The following is a 17,346-nucleotide window of genomic DNA, read 5'->3' as shown; positions in this document are numbered from 1 at the left end:
GTTTGGGTGTAACTGAAGACTGAAGTTTTCTGTCACTATTAAAAAGAGAACTTTGTTTGAGTTTAATACCATGACCAAGGACAGAAAGGGACACAATTATCATTTTGCTCTGAACATAAAAAAGAAATTGAATTAGCCAAAGCATAGAATTTCAGGAAAAATTCAATTTTTCCTTGGCATAATGTTATAACTTATGAGGCTCTGAATATTTGAATTCATGACAGATCAATGAAGAATCCAGTGGAGGGCACTTTGAACTGATCTGTAATTATCAATTTTGTATTGAATTAATTTTGTTTGTAAGCTGCCTAATTTCTCCATACATTTATTTGTTAATGGATTGTAAAATACATGCCAAATAAAATATTACCCTAGAAATATCTGAACCTTGTTTTTAATTAATAAATAAGTCAAAAACAAACTGGTTCTTCAGTGTTTTATAAAATATTTCATGTTATAAGAAGGCAACACAGGCAAGGGTTTATTTTAATTGCCAGTATACAGCTTCATTACACACATTTTCCAACAGACAATATTGTTTCCGCATTATATGGAACACAGTAAAAACAAAACGTAAAACTGTTCACGCCCGGTAATTACATATATATACCGTGCTTCCGGGTTTCAATGCAATATTGAAAGCTTTGAGGTCATAGGTCATCATTTGGGTTACTTCCCATTCACCAGTGGAAAATTCTTCGGCCAAGTCTTACACAAGCCTTATCAAATCACAAATGTCTTGTACTTATAAAATATAAATACAATGCACATGCTGGCGAAGTATGGTTAATTTCCAATCAATTGTTTTAAAAATGGGAGTCCTAGAGTGTATCTCGACACTAGAGAGAAATACCGACCTTCAAAAACCACCTCAAATATCATATTAACTTTGATGAACGATCCATAATAAGTGGTCTGCCTTGAAGCTGGAATGTCAATAATCCTAAATAAACACAGAAACTTTGTATTGGGAACTCCAAATTAAAGCCAGTGCAAGTTTAAAATGTGTGAAATAATGCCGTGCTCGGCTGGTTTGAAACGTAACTGCCACACAGGCGAATGAACGTAGATATGCAAATGAGACTTTGGTGAACTCACTGAAGAGAGGTCTACCCAAGGTACATATACACCAAGTACAAAGCATTCAGGCTTGTAGTTTTCAAGAAGTCGAAAAAGTAAAACATTGACACGGATGACGACGGACAATCACTCATATGATAAGATCCGCTCGACAAAGTCGACAGCGGAGCTAAAAAGAGAACTACCGTTTCTGCTTTAATATATATTTTTATAGACTTGCTGACTGTTATGATTCTGAACATAAAACAGCGGTGAATGCGCTGCCCTGAAGGCAGAAAGATGTCACAGCTATTTCGCGTTCACCCCTTGTTTTACGCAATTAACAATTATATTTAAAGTATCTTTATGAACATCACGACAGACTTCAAGAAAGTCAACTGTTAATACAACCACAGTCAACAAATAGAAAATAGTTTTTTGTTATTTTTGTGTAGAAAAAAGACCCCTGGGCGTGTGCCCGGATATGACCTCAACTTCTTTATTGTGTCAAAAGTGGGGGGTGGGTAAGAGCCCATGCCAAATAAATACGGTACATGCAAGAATTAATGCACTTAGGTACAGTTTATGCACATTTCTGATTTGTTAAACTTTTTTTTTGTTAGACTTTTTCAATCATAGGCTATAGTAGCGGCTTCTGTGAGATCAGAATACAGGTTGATTGCTTCAGATGCAATCTATACAGAAATTAGATATTAGTAATGATTTATTTTTTAAGGATTCAGAATCTCATTCATCAAAAAGGTTCTTGTAAAGTATTAATATTTGAAGTATTTTCTGCACAATATGTGTATGTATATTACGAATAAAATGCAGGGTTAGACAATGCTATCATCTGTACCAAGTGAAATGTATATACTGAGGTTAGGTAGGCAAGCAAGCTTTATTTTTTTTTGTTCTTATATACATGTAGTTGCTGATTTAAGAAACAGGTTCCTCCATACCATAAAGTTCATTACAACAATTGAGAAATTTGATATTGAAAACGCTGTGGACATTCTAAAAACAAAAGATATACAATCACAAATTCATTTGGCAAAACATATCTTTAAGTGCTTCAATTTAAGAAGCGACACTCATAAACAAAAATACCAGCTGCCTCATAATATAAGGTTATTACGAAGATACCTCAAAGTATGCACGAAGACAGTACAGCGGCAGTATCGACCGACGCGCAACGGAAGTCGATGCGACAAGCATACTGTCTGAGTGCATACTTTGAGGTATCTTCGTAATAACCTTTAATATTGCATAGACTTACATCTTTTCCCTACAAGGATACATCATGGAAATGCAGAAATCCCAAAAGTTGAGAACAGAATCAGCGAACTTCTTTGTATGGAGTCCGGTCAAATCCTGGTGGCAGCCATGTTTGTTTTTATTATTAGAGGACGCTTACGCGCGTAATCATTCCATATTTGGAATTCGCATTTCCAAATATGGTAGTATGAAAATACCCCGTAAAATACCGCAAAATTACGGCACGCTGTAACTTATGGCATTACGATGACAGATGTGTAATAATATTTATTATTATTTAAATAGGTTGGTAACCATATAGATGTAAAGACTGGTTTATGGGTAGCATTGGATTCTGGGATTGGTGCTGGTGTTGACTCCTATCTGGAATACCTTGTGAAAGGCAGTTTCCTGCTGTCTAATCCAGCACTAATAGATATGTATAAAGGTAGGATTCATGTGAAAATATGATGTAGGTGGTCTCGTTAGCCAAGCGCTTTACAGTCTTAAAAGGGTCATATTGTGATGATCAAGATATTACGGGAAAATAAAAAAAAATCTTGTGTTTCCTATAACATGCTTTTCAAAAATTTTTATATTTTTTTCTTTGTTACCATTGTGTTTCACTTTTTTTTCTTGCATATAAGAACTGTTTTTGCAGATACGAGTGTTGTAGATCATGTTTGAAGTTGTTTACATTACCCAGTTTTGAATTTCTATAAAATCACACAGCCTGCCACTATTTTGTGATGGCCAAAAGAAGTTTAGTGTACCTATAGTTTGGGTTACAGGAACCACACAATTTTTATTTGTGGCATAGGGGTCCATGTGGTAATCTGATCATCAAAATAATACCCTGGATGGAGCAGTAAAATCAGTGCTAATATCTGAATCTGTTTAAGCTGCTGTAAACCGCTTTTATTTTGTGCGAGGCAAGTCAGAAAATTATTTTTAAAAATTGTAATCGTGAACAAAGGCTTTTTTGTAAAGAAGTCACAATAGAAGATTACATCAGTCAGTTTCTGTGCAAGAATGGGGGGTTAATATCTAGCTCACACAATTTATTCCCTAGTTTCCGGCATTCTGATGATGCAGACAAAATTGGAACATTTTTTACACCAGAGTGCACAAGTTTCTAAGGTAATGGCGGAAGTCAAAACTTGTCAAAACATTCCTGAAAATTATGTTCTTATAAGAACCTTTAAAACATTAACTCACTAAATCCTTGCAGCAAAAATTAAATGATTTACAGTAAACATCACCACCTCTACCCACCCACACATACATACATTGTATTTGTACAGCATTTTATCTCATCTGTCATTTTTGAGGGTTCTGGACATGGCCTGCTAGAGCTCAGAAATCAATGCATATAAATATATACCTGCTACACACCTACTGCATGCATTGGCATTAGTCAGCGACACTGTAACATAACAACTCACTGATTTCAAAGTGTCATTTGTTATTTACCCAACTGACTCTAGTTTGTTGTTCAGAATTAAAATTAATGGGGTCTGTTGATTGCTTTATAGTGATAAGGTGAGGACGTGCAGATGCAGGTGTCATGTGATCCGCACTCCGACCTTTCCTTAATAATTTAGTAAATTTAGAAACTTCATCTTTACTGAGTCATTAATCCAAATCATGTCATTAATCTTATATGGCAACTTGACATTGCAACAATATTTGATTGATTGAAAACAATCTGCTGACATTGTTTTTTTTGCATTCAGTTTGGCTATCTGTGGGCGCTTTCAGCAAGCAATGTGATAACATCTTTACCGATAAATTTCATAACTGATGGAAAAGTTTATTTTTGTTACAGAGTACTCAGTATCCATCAAGCAGTATTTGAAGCACGATGATTGGTACATGTGGGCTAATATGAAGAAGGGTCATGTGACCATGCCAATATTCCAATCACTGGATGCGTACCTACCAGGTGTGCAGGTAAGGTATCAATCAATCAATTTGATCTACTACCTAGTATAGAGGTCAGGTATCAATCAATCAATTTGATCTACAACCAGGTGTGCAGGTAAGGTATCAACCAATCAATTTGATCTATTAACTGTGTACAGGTCAGGTATCAACCAATCAATTTGATCTACAACCAGGTGTGCAGGTAAGGTATCAACCAATCAATTTGATCTATTACTTGGTGTACAGGTAAGGTGTCGACCAATCAATTTGATCTACAACCAAGTGTGCAGGTAAGTTGTCAACCAATCAATTTGATCTACAACCAGGTGTGCAGGTAAGGTATCAGCCAATCAATTTGACCTACTACTTGGTGTACAGATAAGGTGTCAACCAATCAATTTGATCTACAACCAAGTGTGCAGGCAAGTTGTCAACCAATCAATTTGATCTACAACCAGGTGTGCAGGTAAGGTATCAGCCAATCAATTTGACCTACTACTTGGTGTACAGGTAAGGTGTCGACCAATCAATTTGTTCCAGGTGTACAGATAATGTGTCAACCAATCAATTTGATCTACATCCAAGTGTGCAGGTAAGTTGTCAACCAATCAATTTGATCTACAACCAGGTGTGCAGGTAAGGTGTCAACCATTCAATTTGATCTACTACCAGGTGTACAGGTAAGGTGTCAACCAATTAATTTGTTCTACTACCAGGTGTACAGGTAAGGTGTCAACCAATCAATTTGTTCTGCTAACAGGTGTACAGATAAGGTGTCAACCAATCAATTTGTTCTACTACCAGGTGTACAGATAAGGTGTCAACCAATCAATATGTTCTACTATCAGGTGTAGAGATAAGGTGTCAACCAATCAATTTGTTCTACTACCAGGTGTACAGATAAGGTGACAACCAATCAATTTGTTCTACTACCAGGTGTACAGGTAAGGTGTCAACCAATCAATATGTTCTACTACCAGGTGTACAGGTAAGGTGTCAACCAATCAATTTGTTCTACTACCAGGTGTACAGGTAAGGTGTCAACCAATCAATTTGTTCTACTACCAGGTGTACAGGTAAGGTGTCAACCAATCAATTTGTTCTGCTAACAGGTGTACAGATAAGGTGTCAACCAATCAATTTGTTCTACTACCAGGTGTACAGATAAGGTGTCAACCAATCAATATGTTCTACTATCAGGTGTAGAGATAAGGTGTCAACCAATCAATTTGTTCTACTACCAGGTGTACAGATAAGGTGACAACCAATCAATTTGTTCTACTACCAGGTGTACAGGTAAGGTGTCAACCAATCAATATGTTCTACTACCAGGTGTACAGGTAAGGTGTCAACCAATCAATATGTTCTACTATCAGGTGTACAGATAAGGTGTCAACCAATCAATTTGTTCTACTACCAGGTGTACAGGTAAGGTGTCAACCAATCAATTTGTTCTACTACCGGGTGTACAGGTAAGGTGTCAACCAATCAATATGTTCTACTATCAGATGTACAGGTAAGGTGTCAACCAATCAATTTGTTCTACTACCAGATGTACAGGTAAGGTGTCAACCAATCAATTTGTTCTACTACCAGGTGTACAGGTAAGGTGTCAACCAATCAATTTGTTCTACTATCAGGTGTACAGGTAAGGTGTCAACCAATCAATTTGTTCTACTACCAGGTGTACAGATAAGGTGTCAACCAATCAATATGTTCTACTATCAGGTGTACAGGTAAGGTGTCAACCAATCAATATGTTCTACTATCAGGTGTACAGATAAGGTGTCAACCAATCAATTTGTTCTACTACCAGATGTACAGGTAAGGTGTCAACCAATCAATTTGTTCTACTACCAGGTGTACAGGTAACGTGTCAACCAATCAATATGTTCTACTACCAGTTGTACAGGTAAGGTGTCAACCAATCAATATGTTCTACTGCTATTATTGAGTTGTTACTTATATTCAAAATATGGTGACATGTTTTACAAAGGGCTAATAGTTATTTGTTTTTTTCCTTGTTTACTTCACTGATGGTTAAACGCAATAAGTTAAAACCAAGTGAATATGCTAAAGCTAGTTATATATACAAATATAGTAATGGGGTTAGTAGTGTCGAATAATTTCATTTGATTTTGTTTTTTCTTCCTAAACCAGTGAATTTAAAAACCTAGTGAATATTCTCAATAAATTGAAACACAGTGAATATTACTCCTTCTACATTATATTAATTTAAACAGAATGAAAACATCACACAGTATATTAGAAAAGAAATCTCTGTACTCATGAGTCTTAAAAAAGTCAGTTACGCATTTCTACCAAAGACTTTCAAAATTTACTATGATTTTTTAAGGTAATACATGATGTATAATTATTTTGCTAAAATCAATTCAGAATAAAGTGATATTCCAAAATGCTCATGATCAGTGATACAGAGCTGTACAGTCAATGTCTTCAATAAAGAAAGAATAACATTGAAATTATGTTTAATTAGGGGTTGACCATTAGCAACCTAGGGGGTCGATTTAAAGAAGACAAGTCAGCACAAGTCAGGAAAAAAAAAGGTACAGAAAATTAACCCACTAACATTTGATGGACAGCAGCAAAATATCTTTACAGCATTGTTTTAAAAACTAAACCATATAACTTTTCTCAAGTCTGCCATCTCCCCTCCCTGAGTTTCAAATGGTCAACCCTTTATTTTGATAAAAATACTTTATTTTAGCTGGAATTAATTTTCGCTGAAAAGACTTTTTGGGTGTTTTTTATTTTCACTGATTTTTGATGAATGTAAAATATAGAAAAAAAGGTATATTCGCTGGATTTTATTTTCACTGAATTATTCTGTTAGCAAAAACAGCGAAAATAAAGTATGTTACAGTAGTTAAAATAGAGGGTGGTATAACTTCAACTATCAACTTATTCCTATGTTGATTGTGGGTGCTATGACTTGAAAACTACATTTATTTCAAGCAGCATAGAGTAAGAAACCACTGAATGTTGTATATCTATTCTCATTACTATGTAAGGAATATCCTGCCCATAATCTTAGCCAGACTTCATCATTAGCTTCCAACTGGACAATAGCTTGGTTACCGAGCATATCGTGAGCATTGTCATCATCCCATACGGATACCAATATTTCGTTATTTAACATCAGATTTACGTATGTTCGCCCGCCACCAAAGTTTTTTCGAATGCTGTACATAAATACATACGTACCCGGGATTGAGCATGTGAATTTGCCAGTGACCCCATCAAAATCATTACCAATATTTGTGCGTGTTGTGTCAAATGTGACAGGGGTATTAGATTCAACGGTAAGCATTGCTGTTACTCTCGTTGCACTGAAAGCTGATTGTCTCTGATTGCCAGCCTGACTTCCGGTATCTCCTTTTGGACCAAGTGGGCCTTGTGGTCCAGCTTTGCCAGGCTGACCAATTCCAGCTACACCAGCGACTCCGGGTTCACCTTTTTCTCCAGGTAGTCCAGGCAGTCCATTGATACCATTATGCCCTGGTACACCTGAATTCAAAATAAAGTCTATTGGCTACATCAAAGAACATGGACGAAGCAAAACCAAACTAAACCAAACTTAAATGTAGAGACAATATGCATCGAGTTAGAAGAGTCAAAATCTATTGTAGATGATGTGTATTTACCTGGCATTCCAGCAGTTCCTGTGCAACACATACATGTACCACATGTACTCTCACTGTCTTGACTATTACTATAATGTAATGTCATGAATGCAATCATGACCACCATTTTTAGGTAGTGCTCCATTATCAACTCAATAAGGACTGATGGGAAAAATAAATCAACACTGGTATATATTAGTTTGTGTTAACTAGAATGTTTCAGTCAGAACATTTATCGGTAATATCTATTTGTGGCATTTTTAATATTTGCTGATTTTTACTTTGAAAAATGACTTTTGCAACTCAGATGGCAAATAAGGAATCCTATATTTAGTGACTCATCGACACCCTAAAATGATGAAAACTCAATCTACAAACCAGCTAGGCAATGTTCAGCTCACCGAGGTGGATATTTTGTGAATACTGTTATTCAACTCATATTATTTAACATGTTATTAGTATATTTTTCAAACAAAATTTTTCCGAAAATATAACTTGAATTAAATTATTAAATGAACAACTGGTCACAGGTGCATGTCTTTTTTTATTGCACTTGATTGGTCGAAAATTCTATTAATAAAACAAAATCCAAATTTGAAAAGAAATATTTGCCCACAAAAACAAATTGCCTGAAGCATGTGCAAGTTTGAAATGCTCAGACCCATTGACTATTACCGTTACTCTAATATTTGTTGAGACCAAAGTAGAATATATATAAACATCAAAATAGAGACTATTTCTTTGCAAGTCCCTCTGTAGTAAACAGCTTCTCTCAATTAAACTCCAGTAAAATCATGTTTTACTTTGATTATGTTGTACCAAAGTAAAAGTATGTGATTATGAATATCATAGCCAAGACTGTATGGTGTCTATGACAATAAATAACATATGAATATCATAGCCATGACTGTATGGTGTCTATGACAATAAATAACATGAATATCATAGCCAAGACTGTATGGTGTCTATGACAATAAATAACATATGAATATCATAGCCAAGACTGTATAGTGTCTATGACAATAAATAACATATGAATATCATAGCCAAGACTGTATGGTGTCTATGACAATAAATAACATATGAATATCATAGCCAAGACTGTATGGTGTCTATGACAATAAATAACATGAATATCATAGCCAAGACTGTATGGTGTCTATGACAATAAATAACATGAATATCATAGCCAAGACTGTATGGTGTCTATGACAATAAATAACATATGAATATCATAGCCAAGACTGTATGGTGTCTATAACAATAAATAACATATGAATATCATAGCCAAGACTGTATGGTGTCTATGACAATAAATAACATGAATATCATAGCCAAGACTGTATGGTGTCTATGACAATAAATAACATATGAATATCATAGCCAAGACTGTATGGTGTCTATGACAATAAATAACATATGAATATCATAGCCAAGACTGTATGGTGTCTATGACAATAAATAACATATGAATATCATAGCCAAGACTGTATGGTGTCTATAACAATAAATAACATATGAATATCATAGCCAAGACTGTATGGTGTCTATGACAATAAATAACATGAATATCATAGCCAAGACTGTATGGTGTCTATGACAATAAATAACATATGAATATCATAGCCAAGACTGTATGGTGTCTATGACAATAAATAACATATGAATATCATAGCCAAGACTGTATGGTGACTATGACAATAAATAACATGAATATCATAGCCAAGACTGTATGGTGTCTATGACAATAAATAACATATGAATATCATAGCCAAGACTGTATGGTGTCTATGACAATAAATAACATATGAATATCATAGCCAAGACTGTATGGTGTCTATGACAATAAATAACATATGAATATCATAGCCAAGACTGTATGGTGTCTATGACAATAAGTAACATATGAATATCATAGCCAAGACTGTATGGTGTCTATGACAATAAATAACATATGAATATCATAGCCAAGACTGTATGGTGTCTATGACAATAAATAACATATGAATATCATAGCCAAGACTGTATGGTGTCTATGACAATAAATAACATATGAATATCATAGCCAAGACTGTATGGTGTCTATGACAATAAATAACATATGAATATCATAGCCAAGACTGTATGGTGTCTATGACAATAAATAACATATGAATATCATAGCCATGACTGTATGGTGTCTATGACAATAAATAACATATGAATATCATAGCCAAGACTGTATGGTGTCTATGACAATAAATAACATATGAATATCATAGCCATGACTGTATGGTGTCTATGACAATAAATAACATATGAATATCATAGCCAAGACTGTATGGTGTCTATGACAATAAATAACATGAATATCATAGCCAAGACTGTATAGTGGCTATGACAATAAATAATATATGAATATCATAGCCAAGACTGTATGGTGTCTATGACAATAAATAACATGAATATCATAGCCAAGACTGTATGGTGTCTATGACAATAAATAACATGAATATCATAGCCAAGACTGTATGGTGTCTATGACAATAAGTAACATATGAATATCATAGCCAAGACTGTATGGTGTCTATGACAATAAGTAACATATGAATATCATAGCCATGACTTATGGTGTCTATGACAATAAATAACATATGAATATCATAGGCAAGACTGTATGGTGTCTATGACAATAAATAACATATGAATATCATAGCCAAGACTGTATGGTGTCTATGACAATAAATAACATGAATATCATAGCCAAGACTGTATGGTGTCTATGACAATAAATAACATATGAATATCATAGCCAAGACTGTATGGTGTCTATGACAATAAATAACATATGAATATCATAGCCAAGACTGTATGGTGACTATGACAATAAATAACATGAATATCATAGCCAAGACTGTATGGTGTCTATGACAATAAATAACATATGAATATCATAGCCAAGACTGTATGGTGTCTATGACAATAAATAACATATGAATATCATAGCCAAGACTGTATGGTGTCTATGACAATAAATAACATATGAATATCATAGCCAAGACTGTATGGTGTCTATGACAATAAGTAACATATGAATATCATAGCCAAGACTGTATGGTGTCTATGACAATAAATAACATATGAATATCATAGCCAAGACTGTATGGTGTCTATGACAATAAATAACATATGAATATCATAGCCAAGACTGTATGGTGTCTATGACAATAAATAACATATGAATATCATAGCCAAGACTGTATGGTGTCTATGACAATAAATAACATATGAATATCATAGCCAAGACTTATGGTGTCTATGACAATAAATAACATATGAATATCATAGCCATGACTGTATGGTGTCTATGACAATAAATAACATGAATATCATAGCCAAGACTGTATGGTGTCTATGACAATAAATAACATATGAATATCATAGCCATGACTGTATGGTGTCTATGACAATAAATAACATATGAATATCATAGCCAAGACTGTATGGTGTCTATGACAATAAATAACATGAATATCATAGCCAAGACTGTATGGTGTCTATGACAATAAATAACATGAATATCATAGCCAAGACTGTATAGTGGCTATGACAATAAATAATATATGAATATCATAGCCAAGACTGTATGGTGTCTATGACAATAAGTAACATATGAATATCATAGCCAAGACTGTATGGTGTCTATGACAATAAGTAACATATGAATATCATAGCCATGACTGTATGGTGTCTATGACAATAAATAACATATGAATATCATAGGCAAGACTGTATGGTGTCTATGACAATAAATAACATGAATATCATAGCCAAGACTGTATGGTGTCTATGACAATAAATAACATGAATATCATAGCCAAAACTGTATGGTGTCTATGACAATAAATAACATATGAATATCATAGCCAAGACTGTATGGTGTCTATGACAATAAATAACATATGAATATCATAGCCATGACTGTATGGTGTCTATGACAATAAATAACATATGAATATCATAGCCAAGACTGTATGGTGTCTATGACAATAAATAACATGAATAGCATAGCCAAGACTGTATGGTGTCTATGACAATAAATAACATATGAATATCATAGCCAAGACTGTATGGTGTCTATGACAATAAATAACATATGAATATCATAGCCAAGACTGTATGGTGTCTATGACAATAAATAACATATGAATATCATAGCCAAGACTGTATGGTGTCTATGACAATAAATAACATGAATATCATAGCCAAGACTGTATGGTGTCTATGACAATAAATAACATATGAATATCATAGCCAAGACTGTATGGTGTCTATGACAATAAATAACATATGAATATCATAGCCAAGACTGTATGGTGTCTATGACAATAAATAACATGAATATCATAGCCAAGACTGTATAGTGGCTATGACAATAAATAACATATGAATATCATAGCCATGACTGTATGGTGTCTATGACAATAAATAACATATGAATATCATAGCCAAGACTGTATGGTGACTATGACAATAAATAACATATGAATATCATAGCCAAGACTGTATGGTGTCTATGACAATAAATAACATATGAATATCATAGCCAAGACTGTATGGTGTCTATGACAATAAATAACATATGAATATCATAGCCAAGACTGTATGGTGTCTATGACAATAAATAACATATGAATGGAGATTTTGTCAAATAAAGATAAAAAACATGCATCACTAGTCAACAGACACATGGATAAGCTTGAATAATTAATTAATTAATTAATTATTAATACATGCTGTAAAACAAGCATGAATTGACCACTATACGGAATTTTGTATTATCAGCTTGTCAATTAACTACACACTCATCATCATATACAGAGGGAGGGGGTATAGTCTCACCTCCAATAAACAAGCGACCGAGTCAACTGGGCCTTTAACTGAGTGGGAAATCTTTACTATACATTAGAGCCTCTGAAATTTTGTTTACATTGTATAGCAATTAAACTTTCTGCTAGAAATTCAGCCAATTCTCATTAATTCTAGTTTTTCCAGTCTAGTCTGAGCTTACATGTATGTACATGTATATAAGCTATCTTTCCAATGGGAAACATATTTTGTAAAGTTTTATTGCGCCTTTAGAAAAAGAACATTTCTTCCAGTTGTTATTAATAAATTATAAATTAATGCAATTGATAAATGGATAACATAAACTAAAAAGTAATAAATGTACAAGTAACATCAAAAGGAAAATTATGCAATTTCATTTTGTGTTGTGATGCACCTGTTTACAAAACTTTCAATGCTTTTGACCATGCACAGTTCACTGAAATTTATAAGAAAGGAATGAAACTAATAGCGTATTGTAAATCAATTATAAATCAACATAATAGTTATAATAGGTTTGAATATGGTGATGTATTGTGGCACAATATAATAATGCCATCTATTAGCTATGGGTGTGGTGTATGGTTTTTGGAAAGTAAGGAAGACATAAAAAAGTTAAAGAGCCTACAATACCAATTTGGCAAATTTCTTTTCAAAGTGAATAGGAATGTTGCAGGCACAGCTGTATTAGGAGATTTAGGATGGGCAGATTTAGGCTATATTCTTGATAAATTTAGGATACAGTACTTAAGGTAGCGAGACTATTATTTGTGTTGAAAATTACGATTTTCACATTTATTTATTAATTGATGAAATGCACCATAAACTTTCATATGATAAAGTCAATATAACATAGAATGTCATGTAAGTTGGTTAAAATGTAGATTTTCTGAAGGGAAGCAAGGCAGCCTCAGTAGTGTTTTCCAAAATCAACAACACAGGTTTAATTTGTGTGCCTATAAATTTCAAAGATAAACTCAAGACTAAGCAATGTTAGGATGTGTTATCAGTAGCTATCTGACACACAATGAGTGTTTCCAAACATTTGAGTGGTTTGTCTCTGCCCCTGTTTGTTTCACGGATTAGTCATTTGCATATGAATGTGTCAGACACAAGGCCACACAGCCACTGAAAAAAATCATTGATTTTGGTGTTTTCATATACCGAATTTATCCAATTATAGCTATCCCATTCCTTTATTTTTTTGGTTTCCAATAGCCTTACACATTTGGATGTCCCTACACATGTTAAAACAGACCTTGATGGGAAAACAAATTGATTGTGCCGATAGACAAGCTTGAAAATCTTTGCTGTTACTTCATGGACGTTTTCTAGGAGTTTATGTTTTTCAAAATACAAGGTCTTTAACAAAAAATAACGTATACTTATTGTCGTCGGATTAACACCAAATTTTCACAGCTTTAAGGTGACAATGAGAGGAACTTGAATGTGTCCAGACAAACTATTTCATCGATTATTTACCAACGAGTTGTGGTTTGAGTTGGGGGCAATGCGACTAAAACAGTAATTGAAATTCAGGACACTATTTTTTAAAACGCGTTGCTTGAATAAAACTAACCAGACACATTCAATATACCAGACTATTGAACAACTAGGAAAAGTAAAAAAAATACTTTTTATCGCCAGCATAAATGCGTAATTTTTTTTTACAGAAAAAGTAATTTTTCACCTTTGATTGAGTAACGCGTCGTAGAATGCAGATACGGGCATGCAAAATACACTTGTGAAAAGCTTGAAGTCTGGCGATTCTAAAAATATATACTTTCCCGGGTCTATTTGTAGTCATTTAGTCACAATTAGAAGATGAAAACAAGTATGCAAATAATAGTCCCGCTACCTTAAATAGATTACAACATATGGACAATAGCAGGTGGACCAAAGTTGTTTTTATAGAGTTACATAAATCCCAGGAAAATAACTTTAAGCTTATCTAGAATTGGCCAACATATATAAACAAAATTCTTGTTTCTAATGGACTAGATCATGTTTATGGGACTGAAACACAAACTAATAAACAGTGGATCAAAAGCTTTCATAAAATAAGTGAAGAGAATGAACTGAAACATTTTACAGATAAAATAAATAACATGAAATATCTTGAACACTATTGTTGGATCAAAAGAAATAACAAAAAAGAAAATTATATTAAGGATCCCTATGATCATTATGGCATATCATTAATATTTAAGGTCAGGTCTAACTCACTGGATTTAGAAGGAAATAAACTAAAATGGGTAAATTACAAAGGAAATGGCATTTGTAAGTTGTGTCGTGGTGGCATAAATTGAACCTATAATATTTCCTAATTAAAGCTGATGAGGTATTTCCCACATTTTCATTTATGTTCCATAGTGTATCACCAAAAAGGAAATTGAACCTATAATTCAACCCCCCTGAAAGAAAACTATTCATTAGTGATGAAGATTCAACATTGTTTCTCAGTGAGGTTTCTAATGCTAAATAAAATTCCTTTCTAATATGATTAGATGACGTACAAATATAAAGAAAGTGGTAAATGTCTTCATTGCCCTGATTGCAGACTTCACAAATTCCATTACCCCTGTAATTTTTCCATCCCATTTTGTTACCTTCAAGATCTAAAGAGTTTGACCTAGTCTTAAAGACAAGGGAGGTACCATGATGATCATAAGGATCCATTATGTAATTTTTTTTTTTAATGTTTCTACACCAACAGTAGTGTTTTAATGATTTCATCTTCTCTAAATTTGTTGTAAACAGTAAATTGTGTATGATCATTCAGTATTTTTGATATGGTTATGCCTAAATATTTGTACGTTTTACTTTTTTTTAATGTCAAGTTTCCTAGTTTTCAAATTGTGTCCTTTTTGTGGAGTTTCTTGCCAAAATACATTATCTGTGACTTGGATTGGTTATAACTAAGTTTCAATTTACTAGCGAACTGAGCTGCTATATCAAGCATACTTTGAAGTTCACTTGCATCATTTGCTATTAAAGCTACATCATCTGCCCAAAAAAGCCCTGGAATTATTTGAGTTCCTATCCTCACCCCTAGTTTTGATTCAAATAACATTTTCGCAAATTCATTTATATAAATTGAGAAGAGTAGGGGGCTTAAAACGCATCCTTGTTTTACACCTTCACTGGTTTCAAAGTATATTCAGTCTCAATATCATTAAAATTGACCTTATTAAAAACATTCTCATACATGTCATCTATAATATTCCATAATTGTCCGTGTATTCCTGCTTTCCACAAGGATACTCGCAAACCATCCCTCCAAACTCTATCAAGCGCTTTTGAGAAATCAAGAAATGCTACATAAGTAGATTTCTTACTCTATTTCCCGGACGCTATACCTTTGAGTGTAAACACATGATCCTGACATCTCCTATTAACTTCCCTAAAACCTCCTTGAATTTCTCCCAGGATGTTATTTTCTTCAACAAATTTTTTTAACTTTGTTTCAATAACCTTACTGTAAATTTTTGAAACACAGGAATTTAGAGTGATACCTCTGTAGTTGTTGAGGTCTTTTGTATCACCCTTTTTGTGGATTGGTTTTACAACACCCTCTTTCCAGCCATCAGGAATTTTGCTTTCTTTTAGAAAGGACTTAAAAAGTAGCGTTAATGTCTGGGTTATTGTATAGTTTTCCAGAGGTTTTTCTAGAAAAAAAATGCAAGAGGGAGCACTCCAATTCAGTGGCGCCACCAAGTGAGGGAGATGGGGTTCTCCCTAACAGGGTGTGGAGTTTTTGATAATTCTCAGTTAAAATGGCTTCCTTGGGGCTAAAATTACTATCAGACAGGTCACAGTTGAAGACTGTGGCTGCATGTGATCCCTGGTCAATCTGAATTTTATAGTTGCCAGAGGACCTGCTCCCCAGGGTAAGGGGGTGCATGACCATGGCATGAGGGCACTGTGCCCCTGTTCCCTTGTTTAAAAAAATCCCTGGTTTTCTGTTAGTGCTTTATAAATAACTTTAGAATATGATGAAGATAAAACATCTTTTTTTGTAGAATCTTTTCTTTCAATATATTTTGCACATAAATTTGAGTGTTTTTGTTCATGAAATGCTTGTTTTACCAGGTTTTTTAATTTGTGAATAGTATTTCATCAGATTAGTTTTGATGTCAATTATAATGGTAGTTTTCCTACCTCAGCTCTACATGCTAAATTTGTTTAGACTCAGTTGTTACTTTATGTATGAAGAATGCGTGGTTGAGCTGTTTAAGGTAAAATTGGCAAGTTTAAGTTTATAAGTCACAGATATGCACGTCTGCACATGAAATGGAATTTGACATAGGGCAACATCTGATTCATCTTAACTCGTAAATATTCAACTTTCACTGAACCATGTGTCATGAAATTAAACAGGTTCCACGCTTTTACAGAAATAACTATGAGTTGTTATTATAAGGTGATAAGACGATAATTACCTGGAGCTAAGGATATGATGTACCAGGCAGAAACCGATGGTGGTTTCTGTGACAGTGCAATTAAACAAAGTTGATGCTTCTTCTTTGTAGACCAGAATGTTTACTTCCTGTTTATTTATAGTAGATTTTAAAAGGTCATGGAGGATATCAAA

The 17,346-nt window shown here is 33.8% G+C and overlaps 2 protein-coding genes across 2 annotated transcripts in view; one reads left to right on the top strand and one right to left on the bottom strand.

Annotated features, from left to right (window-relative positions):
• LOC100375013 (ER degradation-enhancing alpha-mannosidase-like protein 2) overlaps positions 1–17,346 on the top strand; it is a 198,572-nt gene that overhangs the window by 172,761 nt on the left and 8,465 nt on the right. The window contains exons 6-7 of the mRNA XM_085500032.1: positions 2,623–2,764; positions 4,145–4,269. Of these exons, the coding sequence (XP_085356158.1) occupies positions 2,623–2,764; positions 4,145–4,269 (267 nt within the window). The remainder of the gene's footprint in view (positions 1–2,622; positions 2,765–4,144; positions 4,270–17,346) is intronic.
• On the bottom strand, positions 1,942–17,290 carry LOC144364480 (caprin-2-like). Its single transcript, XM_078014419.2, has 3 exons — positions 17,195–17,290; positions 7,908–8,048; positions 1,942–7,770 (listed from the first exon to the last, which is right to left on the bottom strand). The coding sequence occupies exons 2-3, from the start codon at positions 8,029–8,031 to the stop codon at positions 7,214–7,216; spliced, it is 681 nt and encodes a 226-aa protein (XP_077870545.1). The 5' UTR covers positions 8,032–8,048; positions 17,195–17,290; the 3' UTR covers positions 1,942–7,213.

This window comes from Saccoglossus kowalevskii, chromosome 6, assembly GCF_978046115.1.
Source record: "Saccoglossus kowalevskii chromosome 6, keSacKowa6.1, whole genome shotgun sequence".
Classification (NCBI taxonomy): Eukaryota; Metazoa; Hemichordata; class Enteropneusta; family Harrimaniidae; genus Saccoglossus; species Saccoglossus kowalevskii.
This window is presented reverse-complemented; position numbering and strand designations above follow the sequence as displayed.

Coding starts and splice junctions, on each gene's coding strand:
- LOC144364480 (XM_078014419.2), bottom strand. CDS start 8,031: ATGGAGCACTACCTAAAAATGGTGGTCATGATTGCATTCATGACATTA. Junction 7,771..7,907: donor AGGAACTGCTGGAATGCCAG/GTAAATACACAT, acceptor TTTTGAATTCAG/GTGTACCAGGGCATAATGGT.